A 17,682-nucleotide genomic window follows, 5' to 3' on the forward strand; every position below is an offset into this window, starting at 1 on the left:
GTAGAAATAACTTACTTCCTCTAAATTGGGCTGTCTCTAAATTTGACCAAAATGAAAATGGCTCATTTTTTCCAGAAAGAGTGTTAATAAAACTAGGCTTTAATCGTTGTATTTATATCAGAATTTGGGAAAATTATTTAATATTTTCTATTTATACTCTTGCTTATTATGAAGGTATCCTTGGGCAGTCCAAAAATGATCTGAAGTAGGCTGTTTCCTCAGATCAATTTAACTATAGGCAGCTAGTAAAGCCACATAAATCCAGAATAATATCTGAAGACTGTGAGGTACAGAAATATTTGGTGACTTGCCAAATTTAGATTAAAATGAAGGTATATAAGTTTACATTAATATTTTATTAAAAAATATAAAGAAGTTTGTTGGGTTGCAGGATAGGCTAGGATAGTAGAGCAAGGAGCAGAAATCACCCTAGCTATCTCTCTGGGCTAAATTCTTAAGGTACCACTGAAGCTCAGAACAACTTTCAAGGTTAGATAATATTATTCACATTTTTTCCCAAGGAAACCAAAGTTTATAAGGTATACAAATTTCCCCTAATCCCATAATCATTCATTTGATGACCAGAATTCAAATTTAAATTTTTATTATTCAACAGTATATGACATTGCCTCTAAGATAGTCAATCTTCCATCATGGAAATAAAATTGATTGGAAGTGCACTCCCACATGTGCGTACACACACACACACACACACACACACTTCTTCCAGATTTTTAGGTTTCTAACATCACTGATTGTTTTTGTTGCACCTGTGTACTGAAGATGGAATTCAGGGACTCAAACATGCTAAACAAGCACTCTATCACTGAGCTACACCCCCAGCCCTTTTTATTTTATTCTAAGACATGGTCTTGCTAAGTTGCCAAGACTGTGATAGATCCTCTTGTCCCAGTCTCCCAAGTACCTGGGCTTATGCACTTATGCCAGGAAGTCTGACCTATTATTTTTAAGAGTGCCCAATAAGATAGCCCATCATCCCTCCTCCCTTTTAAAAAAAAAAAATTACACTTTCTATTATTTTTTTAGTGCTAAAGAAGTTAATACGACTCTCAAAATGTGATTATAGAACTCCTCTTTCTTATTTTCCATTTAAATTGTTACATTACATATTTACTTTTTTATTTTCACAACACCATCCAGCTTCTTGCCTTACAGAATGTGAAATGCTGCCAACAAGTGTTATGAACACTCTCCACTGATTGTGTTCATAAAAAGAAGAGGTCAATCTTGGTGCCATTTGAAAGAATGCTATTAGTTTGTGTTAAAGACAAAGAAAAACACAGAAGTATGTGGGAGTGATTGGTAGGCTTATCCCTTTCTACACCATCACCAACAAAAATGCCACTTGTGACTTCTGACAGCTACTGGTTGCTCTTAGTTTTTGTTAAATTTATTTTGGAGTTGAGTAAATTATTGGGACAATGATGGAGTTATGTGTAACTATGTGATATGTTATACAATTCAAATAATAAACAGCAGACTTTTATAAGACACAGCTCATAGAAGGAATATCAGGAGGCCTTCATTTGCAAAACAACAGAATGCAAAAAAAAGGCATTTAATCTACCACATTTACTCACATATTATAGGGCTTGGTGATATGTTAAGCAGGAATATTGCAAAGATGTCTTATCAAGAATATTTTGAGAAGAATACACAAAACAACTAATAATGTAATGTGTGATTTTGTAAAAGTTCCATAGTGGTGAACTCACACTATTAATATCTAAGAAGAGAGAATTGCCTTGGGATCATTGCTTCTCACAGTTTCAGCAGAGAAAGACTGTAAAATGATCAACATACAGATAGCAAATACTCCTCACGTTGAAGGCTTTGCTGAGAGGAGGAATAACAGTATGTAATAGAAGTCAGTTGAAATAAGTGCAAAAGTTCCCTCTGCAGATGGTGGGTGATAATGAGTACAAATGTTTGAGAACAAAGGCAATGCTAGTTAAAGATCCATGAGATGACACAAAATTAGAATCCTTTAGAGGATAGTTAATTGGTAGTTCTGTTCTGCAATATTATCTAGTCTTCTATCCCCATCTCTAGATTGGTCCTAAGGAAAGGTAGGTCCTTCGCAATTGTGAAAATACACAAATACCTCTGTGCATAGCAAGGTTTAAGGGAAACCAGGGAGGCCAGTCTTTAATATTCACATGTGCATAATATTTGCCATCCCAACAGGTTTTTGGTTGTTTTTCATAATACTTAAATATTTATTTTCTAAATTTGTCATCAGCACTTTGTAACAAAAGAATCACAGTAAAAATTGTGACCGCATAAGCTAAAACAGATATTAGAATAGTTCTTGTTAAATATTTTTACCTGTGTTTGCAATAAGGACAGATACCTTTATATTATTGTTGTACTCAGACTAAGGGTTTTAAAATATTGAATTGGGAAAAACAGCACAAAACAAAGTATCTCAGTTTGAAATGTGAAAAACAGAAGCACAGTGAAAAGTATAGTTAGGACAAGTGTTTATGGTGAATCTGTTTTGCTCACCCCTAACTATCTTTGTTACTGGCTCTGCTAATTTTGCTTCATTCATTCTTAATGTATAGCTTTAAGACATTCAACAGGGCCAATTAGGTACTTGATTCACTCAGTAGACGGTTCAATAAATTAGCTGCCTAATTCAACAAACAACAATAATAATGTATGATGAACACTATGAAGGTAAAAGTAGAGGGGACCAGGAAACACTTGTCAGAGCCGTCCAAGCCAGTCCAGAGATTTCCTGAGCAAGACACCTCATCAGCAAGGGGTGTTGAAGCTAAAATTAATTAAAGGAATAAACACTAACAATTTAAAATATACACTTATGTTTAAGTTAAATAATTTATTACAGCCTAGAAAACTTTACTCAATATTTTTTCATGGAATTTTGATGATTTATGATTTTAATGGTAATTATCTGATTTACTTATTACTATAAACACATTGGTTTGGGGTAACCATGTAGTGGGTAGCCAAATTGCTATTCACTAAGGGAATAACTTCCTTTTAATCAATTTTTTTTGCTTTCTTTTTATTTCAAAATTTATTGGAATGTGACTCAAATATCATAAAATTCACTATTTGAAAATACAGAACTTACTTTTTTAATACCAGGATTTAATTACAGAACAATGCTATCATTCCAAAGAGAAATCACATTCCCCTTAGCAGTCACTGCCCCTTCCTCTTTTCCTCCCTAGCTATTAGAAACAACTAATCAAGTCTATAGATTCTCCTATTCTAGATATATCACATAAATGAGCTACTGTCATATGTGGTCTTTTATGATTGACTTCTTTTACTTAGCTCAATTTTTTTAACGTTTACCCATACTACTGCATATTTCAGTACTTTGCTGCTTTTTGTGGCCAAATAAGGTAATATTGTATAGATATACCATATACTTTTATCCACTGGTAGATGTATTTTTGAGTTTTTTTTCTACTTTTTAACTATTATAGATAATGCTTCTATGAATATTGAGTGTGAGTTTTTAATAAGGACCTATGCTTTCATTCTCTTGGGTATACAAATAGAAGTGGGACTGTTATATGTTAACACCATGATTACCCTTTAAGGTACTGACAATCTGTTTTCCAAAATAAGCATTATTTTGCTTTCTTTTTATAGACCCCAGAGGAACTGGAGGATGTTTCTGACCTTGAAGAAGATCATGAGGTCCGCAGCCACACCAGTGTTCAGACTGAAGGGAAAACAGACCGGGTATGTTGTCTCCCTAGAGGGAAATCTGGGCTGTGTCCTTTCCTTGACAATCTAGGCAGCCTCTCCCAGGTGGAAATCTTGGATCCAGATCTGGTTTTGTGGATCATAGGGAAAAAACCCTTAGGACACAGAGGAGCTGCAGCAAAAATGAATTATTTCCTTACCTTGAGAGCTCACAGTGAGGCCATTTCAGGTCATATAGTGAATCACTCCATACTGCTTTTGATTTATATAGAATCCATGTGAATATAAAAGTGAAATATGTACATATTTTTTAGGGAAGAATAGAGAAATCACGAAGTTGTAAATATACTTTGAAATTCTAGGGGGAAAAAAGACCCTACCCAATCAATACTCCTTACTTCTCTTCTTGTTTGCAATGACCTTTTCTGCAACTACTCCTAACATACACACACACACACACACACACACATACACCCAAAAATGTGAATCCCCATTTCTGAATTACTCTGACATTTTGTACTTCTCTTTACTCACATCCAAACTGTGGAAATCTGTGACAGTTTGGCATTCTAGCCACTGATAGCTTGCAACTGCAGACCTGACCACATAACCTGTATCTGAAATCCAGATAGTAGAGCATAGCAGCTAAGACTGCCTGGCAATGCACCAGAATCAGCCATCACATTTTGTATTGCAAGAAAATTAGCCTCTCTCTATCTCAGCTCCATCATTTGTGAAGTGAAGATACTACTAATACCCATTATATGAGGGTTATTATAGGAATTAATTGAGTTCCTAACAGAGAACTTACACAGTACCTAGTTCATAGTAAGTTCTTGATAATGATAAGTAGTTATTATTAGTAGAAGCAATAGTATGAACACAATAAGTATCATTGTTACTATTGTTATTTGGTAAATTCAGTTGCAAAAAATTTGGAGTGGAAAGAAAATATTTAATATTTCTGTGCCCCGTTCCCTTGTGGATCTGTCTATTGTTGGTACACTTTTATATGGAAAGGCTTGGGTACACTGTATGTTTTGTAGCATTATTTCTACACAGCCTCCTTAGAAGAAATTGAAGCAAGGATCTGTTTGGCATATCCCAAGTCACAAATGCATGTGTCTCTCCATAAATAAGAATACTGACATTCTCTGAAATGCTTCCATATGCTATTGTATTCTATAGTTTGTGAAATATGATTTGAAACAAACTTTACACTTTACCAAGTTTTACTCTTAAATTTTTGCATTTCTGTTTTCTAAGAATAAAAATAAGGTAAATAAATTTTAAAATATCTAATTTTAACAGATCAGATAAGCAGGTTTTGTTACTTTTCTTTTTATTTCCTTTCTTAGTCCCACAACTTACCACGTAAAAGATGTCTTGTTTCTATTTTCTTTCTGTTCGTATGCTTTCACATATATGAATAAATACTAAAAAAAATACTTTTCAAAACATACTGATATCTTTTTAATTAATAGTAACCCTAGCATTTATGCATTTTATAAGTAAATAAGAATTTTCTCATTTAATATAAAATACATAAAATATTATAAGATATAATACAAAAATGTTAATTTTGGCAAATTCTATGTTCTCAAGTATTCACATTGCCTAGAACTAGTATTGATAAGTCAAAAAACCTGTTTGTTTGTTTGTTTGTTTGTTTAGAAATGCTGTTTTTCTCCAGTTATGGTTGTAGGAATATTGTTTGTCTTTCAGTTGAGCACAATGTTCAACAAAGAGACACCTTTAGGGGTGGGAAGGAAAGGGAGGGGGCAGGGGATTAGCAAGGATGGTGGAATGTGATGAACAACATTATACAAAGTACATGTATGAAGACTTGAATTGGGTGTCAACATACTTCATATATAAACAGAGGTACAAAAATTGTGATATATATGAGTATCAAGAATTGTAATGCAAAAAAAAAAAAAGAGAGAGAGAGAGAGAGAGAAAGAGAGAGAGGGAGACACCTTTATCACACAACCCGACAGTTAGTATTTGGTAATACATTGGGCAATGCCCCTATCTTGAGTTTCCATTTCTTGCTGATTATTTGAGTTGTCATTCCTTTAGAAGCCAGTTCATGTTAGAAACTATCTGGGGCACACAGCATCTGGATTTAATTTCCTTCAAATCTAGCTGGCATCATTGGTAAGATGAAATCGTACAAATGGCAGTGGAATTGGAAAAACTTTTTGCTAAAGGTAAACTACTTGTGCTTTCAGTGAAGTGAGTGATGTGAGTCACTGGAGGCAGGGGTAGGTGTCAGGGCTTACAACATCATTGATGGGAGTAAGTTTTATTAAAATAAAGGCACTTTTTAGAATGCTGTGATTAGGCCAAACATAACTAGGTTCTTATTCTGACTCATAGTATGCAGACAATGAAGCCTTGGTTAAGGCCCTTAACATTTAGAAACTTCATATTTCTTAATCTGAAATATCAGAATAATACCATATCTTCTCACAGAATCTTCCAAAAAATTATTACTTGGGAATGTTTTTATGAACTTTAAAACTATGTAAGAAAATTATTTTTTTCTTATCATTATTTTCACTTATATTTTATTCTTGTTCAAATTTATATAGTTACTAATCTAGCAAGTGGGAAATGGTTATTACTCCATATCAGTTCACTTAAGATATAAAGTTAGTAGGTTGAGTCCTTTACTAAAAATACAAACAAACCGCCAGCACCACAATAAGCTGATACATCATTAATGGAACAAAAGAGAAAATAGAACACAGGATGCAACAGCTGCTTTACAAGATTATGAAACAAATATTCTTTTAAGTTTTAAAGAGTAGTTATAGTGTAGACAATAACACTATTAATGTCTATCCACCTTATGGTTTTTATTATAAATATTTAACTCTCAAATGTGGAGATGGGTATCTTACATCTCTTCTCAGCCCAAATCACCTGACCAGACCCAAGATCCAAGATTATGGTTCAATAGGTTTTATATTTTCTACCAGACGTCTTTTATCCCTAACATTCCATATTCCTTATGGTACAATGATATTCTGTCATTCAGTCTCAGATCTACCTGGGACCTTACCTTTGCTTTCTACTTGGAATTACTGCCATTTGTGTCCATTGGACTGTGTGTATCTTTTGACACATTTCATAAGTATAACCACTTTGAGAAGATCCTGTAAGATTTTGAAGTTAGTCTTTTGAGAATTATTTGATCTCTATACTGTGCTTACTGTGGAATTCCTGGTTATTGCACTAAACAAGGGTCTGGATTTCTTTTTGTTTGCTGCTATTATGAAAAAGTAAGTGTCTTTTTGGTTCTTCAGTTTGGCATATTCTGCTGTATTGAACATGGAATGTGCTAGAACCAGTTTCAAATACTGTTTAGTAAAGGAATGACAGTTATTTATTATAATTTTATTTTTTGCATTATACTCCTAATAACTTTGGTGCAATATCATCTGTGGTTGTTGTAATCAGTGGCAAATGCCACTGGGATTTGTAAAGGTCGGTAACTAACAAAGAATGACTTAGAATCTGTGGCCAATGAGAGAAAAATATTAAAATACCATTGGTACAAGCCTTATGAAGTGGCAATGGAACAGCAATGGAAATAGTTATTATCTTAATTATTAAACATAAACATACTCGAGATGAAGCTGTGGTTATATCCACTGATTGAGCATTCCTGAGTGACACAGGACTTTGTGTTATAGGCTCACAGAACTTCCTTCCTAGGGCTTGTTTATTTTATTCGTACTTTCAGCAAAGATGAAATAGGCATCTTTTATCTTGAAAGTTCAGAGTTTAAAAAGGTATGAAAAATAGGCTTCTGTTAAGATAATCAAATTCCTAAACTGAAAATAAGATGTCTTGCAAGTCCCAAAAGCTTCTTTATAGAGTATACTAAATGCATGCTAAATTATGTTTTCTCTTCAAACAGAGGAGTGGCAGCTACCATTTTATACATTATACTTAGAGAACATCTCCAAATTGGATGTTATTTAACAAAAACTCAATTTTTAAAAAAAAAAATTCATTGCTTTTGCAAATTAGAAAATTAGGGTCAAAGAATCTAAGTAGTTTATGTAAGACATATTGACTGAGACCAAATCCCAAGTTTTCTGGCTCCAACCACACAGTGTTCCCAGTACTTATGAATTTGGGTAGTGTCTTCTCTCCACCTACAATTTCACTGTCCTACTGTTGCTATATTTTATGGTACACAGTTAATGTTATAATTGTTTACTGTGAAAATGATTTGTGAAACTAAAATTCATAAATCTGAAATCAAATCTATTAGAACTTTGAAATTTTTAAATATCCCAATCTACAATCTTCCATTAACAGTCAAACCAGTTTGACAATTATATGGAAACTACCTAGTGATACCTAGACCTTGGCAAGTCTCCACTGGTGGATTATTCTGCCTTGATAAATGTAGTATCAAGCAAGTGGTCACATAATGGGGGTTCTTGTAGTATGAGAATCCGAAGTCTCCTAGCATGGAATTTAAAAAAAGCAGAGGCTCTTCATTCAGTTTCTCATCAATTTGACCTTCATAATGTTTCAATAAAAGGAGAATTCTAATTTCTGTTTTCTCGGGTTTGTTGTCCAATTGGGGCACAGTAGGAGTAAAGATTCAAGAAAGTGTTTAATTACCAGTAGGGGACCATTTGGGAGAATATTCCCTAAGCCAACTTGGATGAGAATTACATTTAGAAAGATGCAATAAAATGGATTGCTACAGAGTTTGGGAGTGAAATCAAAGAGCAAGTGACACATGTTTGCTAGCACTGTTTTATAATGTAGAAGTCATGATTATGGGATTTGGAGTCACATAAACATAGATTCAAATCTTAGTTGTACTAATTACTAACACTATGACTTTATAAAAGTTATATTTCTCATATTCAATTTTATCATTTGTAAATTTTGATAACAATAGCATCTATTTCATAGGGATTGTTAAAGATTAAATTAATTATGTGAAAGATATACTTGAGTTCCTAGCACATACAAAGTGCTTAAAAATCTTGATTTTATAAAACAGATTACGTATATTCAGACTTGTATATGCTAGTGTTATGCAAACTGTCCTTGACTTACGACAATCCGTTTCAATGATTTTGATTTCATGCTAGGATGAAAGTAATAGGTAATTAGAAATCATACTTTAAACTTCAAATTTTGATCTTTTCCCAGACAATGATATGCTGTATGGTACTTTCTTGCAATGGTGGTCAGTGACAGAAAGCCCTAGCTCTTGTCAGCCATATGATCATGAAGGTGAACACTTCTATAGTGTATTTTGTGCCAGGCTATGATGTTTGCTAGGTTAGGTACATTAGATGAATTTCTGACTTGTAGTATTTTTAACTTTTGATGAGTTTCTTGGGTCAAAACCCCATCATGAGATGAGTTGCATCTCTATCTTGACTTCCTTTTGAGTATCTTTGTGAATACAAATCTCATGGTATATTGATATGAGAACAGAGTAGTCCTCATTTATTCGTGATTTTACTTCCTGGGGTTTCAGTTACCCACAGTCCACTGCTCCAAAAGTTTTAAATGGAAAACTACAGAAATAAACAATTTATAAAATTTAAATTGTATGAACTTGTTATTCTGAGTAGCATGATGAAATCTCATGTCAGCCCACTGGGTCCCAACTAGATGTGGAATCCACCTTTTGTCCAGCCTATCCAGCCTCTATGCACTACCTGTCCTTTAGTTCCTGAATAACTGTCTTTTTTTCTTTTCTTTTTTTCTTTTTTGGTGGTTTTGGGGATTGAACCCAGGGACTTCTGCATGTGAGGCAAGTACTCTACCAACTGAGCTACATCCCCAGCACCCCTGAGCAGCTCTGTTATCTGTCAGATTGTCTGAAATAGTGTCAACTTGGCATTGATTGCATTCAAGTAATACTTATTTTACCTAATAGTGGCCCCAAAGCAAACAGAAGTGAGGCTGGCAATTTTATTATAGTATATCGCTGTAATCAGTTTATTTTTATTGTTAATCATTAGCTAATAGTAATTTGCTTAATTTATAGATCAAACTTTATAATAGGTATGTATGCATGGAAAAATGTAGATGTAGGAATCAGTGCTATCAATAGTTTCAGGCATCTCTTAGGGTACTTGGAACATATATTTCCCAGATAAGGAGAGAAAAACATATTTTATTTCATTGTGCCAAACATTTCTAACATCCTGGATATTCTACTCTCAAAAATCTTTTTGCATTTTTTTTTCTTTTCTTCCTCCCCCCTGCCAAAGGAAGGCCATTAAGGGCTGTCCTAAGAGGCTAGGGAAGATAGCACTTATGTGGTTCCTAATTTTGTCAACACATTTATATATTCACATAGATAATGTGGAGCTAAAATAGTGATTTCACAAAAGCTACTCAACAGTAAAATAAAGCAAACCATCAACCCTATTTCTCTTTTCTTCAACACTTATTGAATTCTGGGTCTTGCACTGGAAATATTTCCCTTTAGTAATTTGGTGATATGTGGTACCTGTCAATCTCAAATTTTCAGCCACCTTAATAAGGTTATATGGGTCTGGGATTCTTAATTTTTGTGATATATTCTGGTTGTAAAGAAGAGTAAAGGTAATCTTATTCTGATATCACAGGCATGTTCAAGTTTTCAAGTAGACATTTAAAAATGTTCACTTTCCATTTCTCTACCCCTGTCTAAGAAAAACAGGCTGCAGTATTTCTTCTTTTGCCCATGTACCTTAAAAACCTATTAAATCTAAAAATAAGATCAAATTATTTTTTGTCTTACACAATTTAAACTTTGTTCATAGTTTCTTAGAGAGGAGGGGTAAAAACTGGGTCCCTTTAGCAGGATTTAATGGGACCAGATTTTTTATTTAAAGACATTGGAGTCTGTGGTCTCTAATTGCTGGAAATGAGCTTAATGAATAGGACATTAATCTAAAAAACCACTTAACAACTTGCAATTTCAATTCTAGTCATTTCATATTTCAGCATGAGAAAGTTATGCTGCTTGTTAAAGGTATATTACTCATTATATATTCTGGTGACCTAAAATCACAAAAATATAACAGTCTCTACTTGATGCCTAATATTTGTTGTATATTTTATATTCACTAAGAGCCTATAGTTTGTAAATCATCTCTGCCTTAAAGAAAATCTTTGAGGCCATTGAGTCTATATAAATTCTATAAATAGAAGTAAATTAGGACAGAAATAGGAATTGTTGCCTAGGTTACTGGACACAACCTCAAAATGTCAACAGTAGCAAATGAATTGGAGCATATTAAATCTTACAATACTGGAGATGATTCTTGGTGTATTGTTAAAAACCATGTTCATTCTAAGTTCATATTAGTAATAAGAAAAACTGCCTCATTATTGCTTTTCTACATGCTGTTAGTGGAATATCCTCTACCATGAGACCAGAAAAAAAAAATAAATAAAAGCTATGGATGGGTGGTTTGCTTTAAAAATTGGAAACATTTTAATAGTCCCAATTTATTATCAGAATACACTTTTCAATAACTCAAATTTATACTGAATTACCATACAGAATATGGGGAGACATGACCTCATTACCTTCTTCATGACACAATTTGGCTTAGGTGATTAGGAAAAAACAGTTTTGTAAACCTGGCTGAAATTATGTGGTTCTGCAGCAATAGAGCAGGAAACACATTTGCATTTTCTCATCATTAGTTTCTATCATTTCAAATGTTTGTTTGGCAGTAATTCCACTTTCCTACCTTTTTGGGAGACCATTTTCATTTCTTTCTTGATTTCCTCTTCCTCTGTTCACTTCTAAACATTAGTGTTCATTAGAACTCTGATCTAAGCCCTATAGTACTCCAATTCTTCTCACTTACCCTAGATATTCCCAGGCAGTCTCAAAATTTTGAATATCATATAGAGGACTGGTACTCTAACTTAGTGCTGACTGCTGACCTCTGGTTACATATACTTTCAGACCTATAGGTTTCTTATTCTTGGATGACTTGCAGGCACTTTTGGTTCTCACTAGATCCAAGTCTAAATGCATCATCTTACCCTTCAAATCTAATCCAACTTCTATATTTCCCTGGCACTTTGATAGATTTTATATACTTTTTTTTTCAGTTGCATAAGTCAGAAACTAGGAATAACTTTTGACTTATCCTATTTATTTTCTTGACTTGTTTTTTTTTTTTTTGACACTTCTATAATTGCTATTGTTGAAGAAGAATCAAAGGAGATGAAATTAAATAGAAAAGGAAGACTTTATTCAAGGCTACTGCAATAGGGAAGCAATGCCAGTTGAATTCATTTTGAACTCAACTCTCCTGAAACAAAAAGGAAATCATCAAGTTTGCTAATTGATGTTAGCCAAAGGAATAGTACTTTCTTGTAAACATTTTCTTCATGACAGGAGGTAACTTCACAATTTAGAGGAAGATTTCCCTCTGAATTTAGGCTCCAACACATTTGCATTAATTGGACTATGGGTGCTCTATCTTACTTGAAAATTACATTTCAAATGAATGGTTCCCAGGTCCTAAAAAAGAAAATTCTGCCTTGTAAAACTGGAAAAAGATTTTTAAAAGATTTACATGTCAAAAAGGCGAAGAAGGAATTTACAAGCAATAAGTTTTATAAAGTAAATGCTCTAAGAAAAGGTAAGGCAGGGACCTGGAGTCAAAAAAAGGCCTGTGGCCATTTTAACCAAGCTGAAGGGAACATTCAATCCATCATGGTCACTATGGTATTTCTCACCTAGATTTCTCTATAGTGGGTTTGCAAATGGCCTCCTGCCTCCACTTTTGTTATTTTCCATCTCCACACTACACCTCACATGCTTTTCCTAAAGTCACACCTTGCCCTTAGCATAAAATCCAATCCCATAATGCCCTGTGTAAGGGGACATCAGGATCTGCTCTCTCTTTATTTTGCATCATATTTCACCCCTTTCTCTCCAACCCTTTCTCCTGGTGTAGAAGTATCAGTACTTCTAAGGCCTTGGGCTCTTCCTCACACCATTCTTCCACCTCTGAGGAACAGAAATCCTCAACTCCCCCTGCTCCCTCCAATCTGCACACATTAGAGAGCATGCAATTTCTTTAATAATGGCTTTTCTTCTCCTTACTAAGTTCTAAACCCATTATTGCAGGGAACATGTTTGTCTTATTGAGTGATATATCTACAAAACTTAGTTTACTTGTAATATATGTGAAAGAAGAGAAGGAGAGATTTTCAAGACATATTGCCTCAAAAATATACCAAGTCCTCAGTATATCGAACATTATTTCTTGAACATTTTTCCTTCCAACAGTTTTTACCTACTTGTAACAGATAAATCTGATTATAAATTGCTGGGTCACTACTGTAAAATATTCAGTAATGGACTACTACTTAGTATGTGTTAATATTAGTATTAATTCCTTTGCCTACTGGCCAAAGTCCTTTATAAAGCCTTTTAATTCTTGGCTGTGTAAAGAATACAAGCCTAAAATCTCTTCAAAAAACTTTTAAATTTAGAAAAAATAATTGTGTGTGTATGAGATTGTTGAACCGTGATGCAAAGTAAAGATTATCAATTCCAATTTTAAATCAAATTAAAGCAAGCTTGTATTTGTGTACACACAGACAGCTGATCAGCGGCTATCTCTCCTAACACAGGCTAGCGATCAGGACCCCAGCTCACCAGGAATGAGGTTTTATAGCACAAAAAGTTGCAAAGGGGGGTGTGTTTTGAGAACTTAAGATAACAGGATTTTGACAAGCAAAACACAAAGGCAGATAGTGGGTTAATGATCTACATGGCATGATATTTCAAGGTAGGGAGTAAATTCAGATCCTAATATAAGAATTTATGAGGTGCTGATGAGGTTTTAGAGAGGGTTGTTGTCTGATCAGGGGTAGCCAGAATTTATGAGGAGCCACTAAGGTTTTAGAGAGGGTTGTTATCTGGTCAGGGAAAGCCAGGCATGGGCAGGAAGTTCAAGGCATGGGCAGGAATTCCAAACAAGGTTAGAAATCACAGTAATTTATAGTAAAACAGAAATTAACTTTTCATGAATTTGTGATAAGATGGTTCCCAATATTAAGATGGAATTAGGCTGGGTTCATCAAGGTAAAATGTGATGTTTTGATATATTTTTACAATGTGGAACTATTCAATCAAGTTAATTAAATCAAATTGATCTATGCCTCATATATTTATCTTTTGTGGTAAAACCATTTAAAATCTACTTCCAGCAATTTTGAAATATACTATGTATAACTGTTTTATAGTTACCTGTGTAATAGATTGGTAAAGCTAATGATTCCTAGCTCACAGAAAATTTTTACTCTTTGATCAATCATCTACCCCTCTCCCTCAGTATCTGGTCACCACCATCTGCTCTCCACTTCTATGGGTTCAACATTTTTAGATTTTACATATAAGTGTTATCATGTGATATTTGTGTTTATGTTTCTTGCTTATTTTACTTAACAATGTCTTTCAGCTTCATTGCTTTGTTGCAGATGATGGAAGTACCTCACCCCCTTTTAAAGGCTCAATAGCTTTCCATTGTGTATGTAAACCACATTTTCTTTTTCCAACCTAAGTTGTTCACATTGTCTTGCCTATTGTGAACAATGTTGGAGTGAACAAGGAAAATGAATATATTATGGTTTTGATAAGGAGTATTTTCCATAAAGCTTTTGTATTTGAAACATAATATTCAATTCAGGGAGATTCACAGGTGAAACTTGCCAACACTTCTCTAATTTACTTTTGATAATGGCCATTCTAACCAGTCTGTTGTAAATTTTGTGGTTTTATTTGTGATTTCCTCATGAAAGTACAAATTTTCAGTACCATTTTCATATCTTTTGGATATTCATATATCTTCTTTTGAGAAGTATCTACCTAGGTCTTTTTCTCATTTTTATTATTGAATTGTTTTCTTATTGAGTTGTTTGAGTTCTTTATATATTTTTATATTATTCCCATATTAAATATATGGTTTGCAAATATTTTTTCAAATTTATATAAAGGTTGTGCCTTCCTTTATTGTTCCCTGTGCTAAGCAAAAGCTTTTTAGCTTGCAGTAATCTATTTTTTGTTTTTTTATTATTGTTGTTGTTGCTGTTGCCTGTGCTTTTGGCACCAGGTTAAAGAACACTTTGCCTAGATCAATGTTTTGGATCATTTTCACTAGTTTTCGTCGAATAGTTTTACAGTTTTCAAATTTTAGAAATGCAGAGGTTGAAAACCATTAGTATATATATCAAAAGTATATATATATATATAAAATATATATAAAAGTGTATATATATTAAAGTATGTTTTATATATATTAAAATATGTATATATTTATATATTATATATATGTTTTAATATATATTAAACATCTATATATATTTTTAATATATATACTTTATACATATATTAAAAAAATATATACATATATATTTTTTAAATATATATACTTCATACATATATAAACTTAATGTGTGTGTATTCACACCCTGCCTTAGTTGCTGGTAAGTCGTAAGTAGAAATTAATGTTCAATAACTAATCTTTAATGTTAAGTATGTTTATCTGTTATTTCTAGTTGATTTTCTCATCTGTCTTTAGAAATAATTTATACCAATGCAAATTCTGATTTTAAAAACTGAAATAATTTCCTTAATAAAATTTTTCTTTATCTCTGTTTCTCCTTGTTAATATTTTCTTGTCTCCAGTGAAGTAATATATTTTAATTTGAGAAAAGGTAAAGATATTCAGCATAATACAGTTTTGTAGTAATTATGACTTCCATGATTGAAAACTAAATCTTGTTATACTTCCATTTAGTTATAGAGTATAATCTTGGCATTTACAAATGGAGATTTTCTTCTTTCAGCATTGACAAAATAATAGCAACAAAAAAAAATCTATGTACTGAGCAATTTATAATGCTACTGAGGAATAGATTCTGTCCTAACTTTTGATATTTATATGTGACTAACTTGCTAAATAGTAAGCCTAACCTTCCACTAACTTTTAATTTATGATTTCTGCTCATTGTTGCATTCATAACAGGTAGAATAGCAAATAGAAAAGCTCTGAGGAGAAAATGTCTTTGATGATGAGTATTAGTGAGGTAGCAGTAATAGACAGAGTCTAAAACTGAAAAAGGAAGCCTGGCATTGAAGAATAGATAAACCACTCTAAGACACTGGCTTTTCCTTTAATAGTTGGGGAGGCCATAGGGAGGCTTTGGTCCAGGCAGTGGCAAAAAAGCACATATTTTGTAGGAGTTATACTTCATACTCTGTTGAAAACAGTCCATATGGTTAGGAAGATGCATGGAGTTAGAAAGCCATTGCTATTGTTAAGGTTAAGAATGATATGAATTAACACAAGGATTTTAGAAATGCAGAGGTTGAAAACCATTAGCTGCATGTAAAATGAAGGGTGAGTCAACTAATTTTCTACAGGATTGAATCTTGGGCATTTAAAAGAGAAAGTATTCAAGGACAACTCAAGTTTTTGGCTTAAAAATTGGAAAGATGGATTCTCCTTTTCTTTTGATAATAAGGAGACTGAATTCAGCAGGATAGAGATGGTGAAAGATTAGGAATTAATTCTGGACATGTCTCTTGAAAAAAATCTGCTAGAAAACAAAATGAAGAGGTCAGATAGGTGTATTTAAAATTTATGAATTAGATTAGAATCACCTCACATGCATAGCCTTTTTTAAAAATTGGGTTTCGTTTATTTAAAAAGAAAAGTTTCAGATTTTGAGACATGCATAGATTTATATTGTAATTTTATGACCTTCTGAATTTACAGTGAAATCTCTTTCTTTCTTTCTTTCTTTCTTTTTTCTTTCTTTTTTTTTTTTTTTTTTTTTTGGTATCAGGGATTAAACTCAAAGAAACTTGACTACAGAACCACATCCCCATCCCTATTTTTGTATTTTGTTTAAAGACAGGGTCTCACTGAATTGCTTAGTGGTTTGCTTTTGCTGAGGCTGGCTTTGAATTCCCAATTCTCCTGCCTCAGCCTCCCAAACCACTGGGATTACAGATGTGAGCCACTGCGACATATTTACAGTGAAATTTTACCCATTACTTGTAGCTATTTTTTTTTCCTTCAGAGAAATTCACAGTTTAGTTTTTGGTCTGATTTTTTTTTCTGACTTTAGACCTCAATCTCAGCAAATATCTTCTTTGCTGACATATTTCTTCCTTTGATTATCATCTTTTCCATAAGGCTACCACAAATCCCCCCCCCCCTTAAATCTGCAATGCCATTCCCAGACTTCATATGAACTGTTCCCCTTCCTTATTTATTCTTCTCTATAACACTTAATTTCACCTTTCGACATACTACATATTTGCTTCTTTGTTTAGACCATCCATGTGTAATATATTCACTAAAGGCAACAATTTTAATCTGATGTATTCCCTCATACTTGGAAGAGTACCTGGCACATAGTGAACATGCTATAAATATTTATTGAATGAATAAATGAATGAATGAACGAAGTTAACTTTAAATGTACTTTAGGAAAAGGAACCTGAAAAGAAAAATTCTGAGAAAGGGGAGTTGTTTCACATATGACATTTGAAACCAACCAAAATGTAATTTGTTTACAAAATAAATAGACTAATTCTTGCACTTCAAAAATAGCATTTTAGTAAATAATTACTCAAACCACATGTATTTGAAAAAATTTTTCTGAGGCTGAAGTATTTAGGTGATTCTTTCCTTTTGGGGTTTAGAGGTGTTTGTGTTGGACATCTGATACCAAGGGCTGCCATTTTATTTCCCCTGAATTGTCATCATTGAAAAAGAGCTATATTTTATATTGAAAATATAATGTATGCACAGTATGCATTTTGAACTATTAGTTGTGGTAAAATGTAAAATATATTCTTGCTTCTTTCCTATCAAAGACATGTGTATCAAGTAATGAATACAGTATTAGAAAATGAATCAAATAAAAATGATTGTTATC

The 17,682-nt window shown here is 33.1% G+C and overlaps 1 protein-coding gene across 5 annotated transcripts in view; it reads left to right on the forward strand.

Annotated features, from left to right (window-relative positions):
• Positions 1 to 17,682, forward strand: part of Ctnna3 (catenin alpha 3) — a 1,743,363-nt gene that overhangs the window by 1,572,910 nt on the left and 152,771 nt on the right. For all 5 annotated transcript variants that reach the window (XM_058577909.1, XM_046419856.2, XM_058577911.1 and 2 more), the window contains one exon: positions 3,655 to 3,747. In XM_058577909.1, the coding sequence (XP_058433892.1) occupies positions 3,655 to 3,747 (93 nt within the window). The remainder of the gene's footprint in view (positions 1 to 3,654; positions 3,748 to 17,682) is intronic.

This window comes from Marmota monax, unplaced genomic scaffold (assembly GCF_021218885.2).
Source record: "Marmota monax isolate L192 unplaced genomic scaffold, Marmota_monax_Labrador192_F-V1.1 WCK01_AAM20220418_F8-fsc00019, whole genome shotgun sequence".
Taxonomy (NCBI): domain Eukaryota; kingdom Metazoa; phylum Chordata; class Mammalia; order Rodentia; family Sciuridae; genus Marmota; species Marmota monax.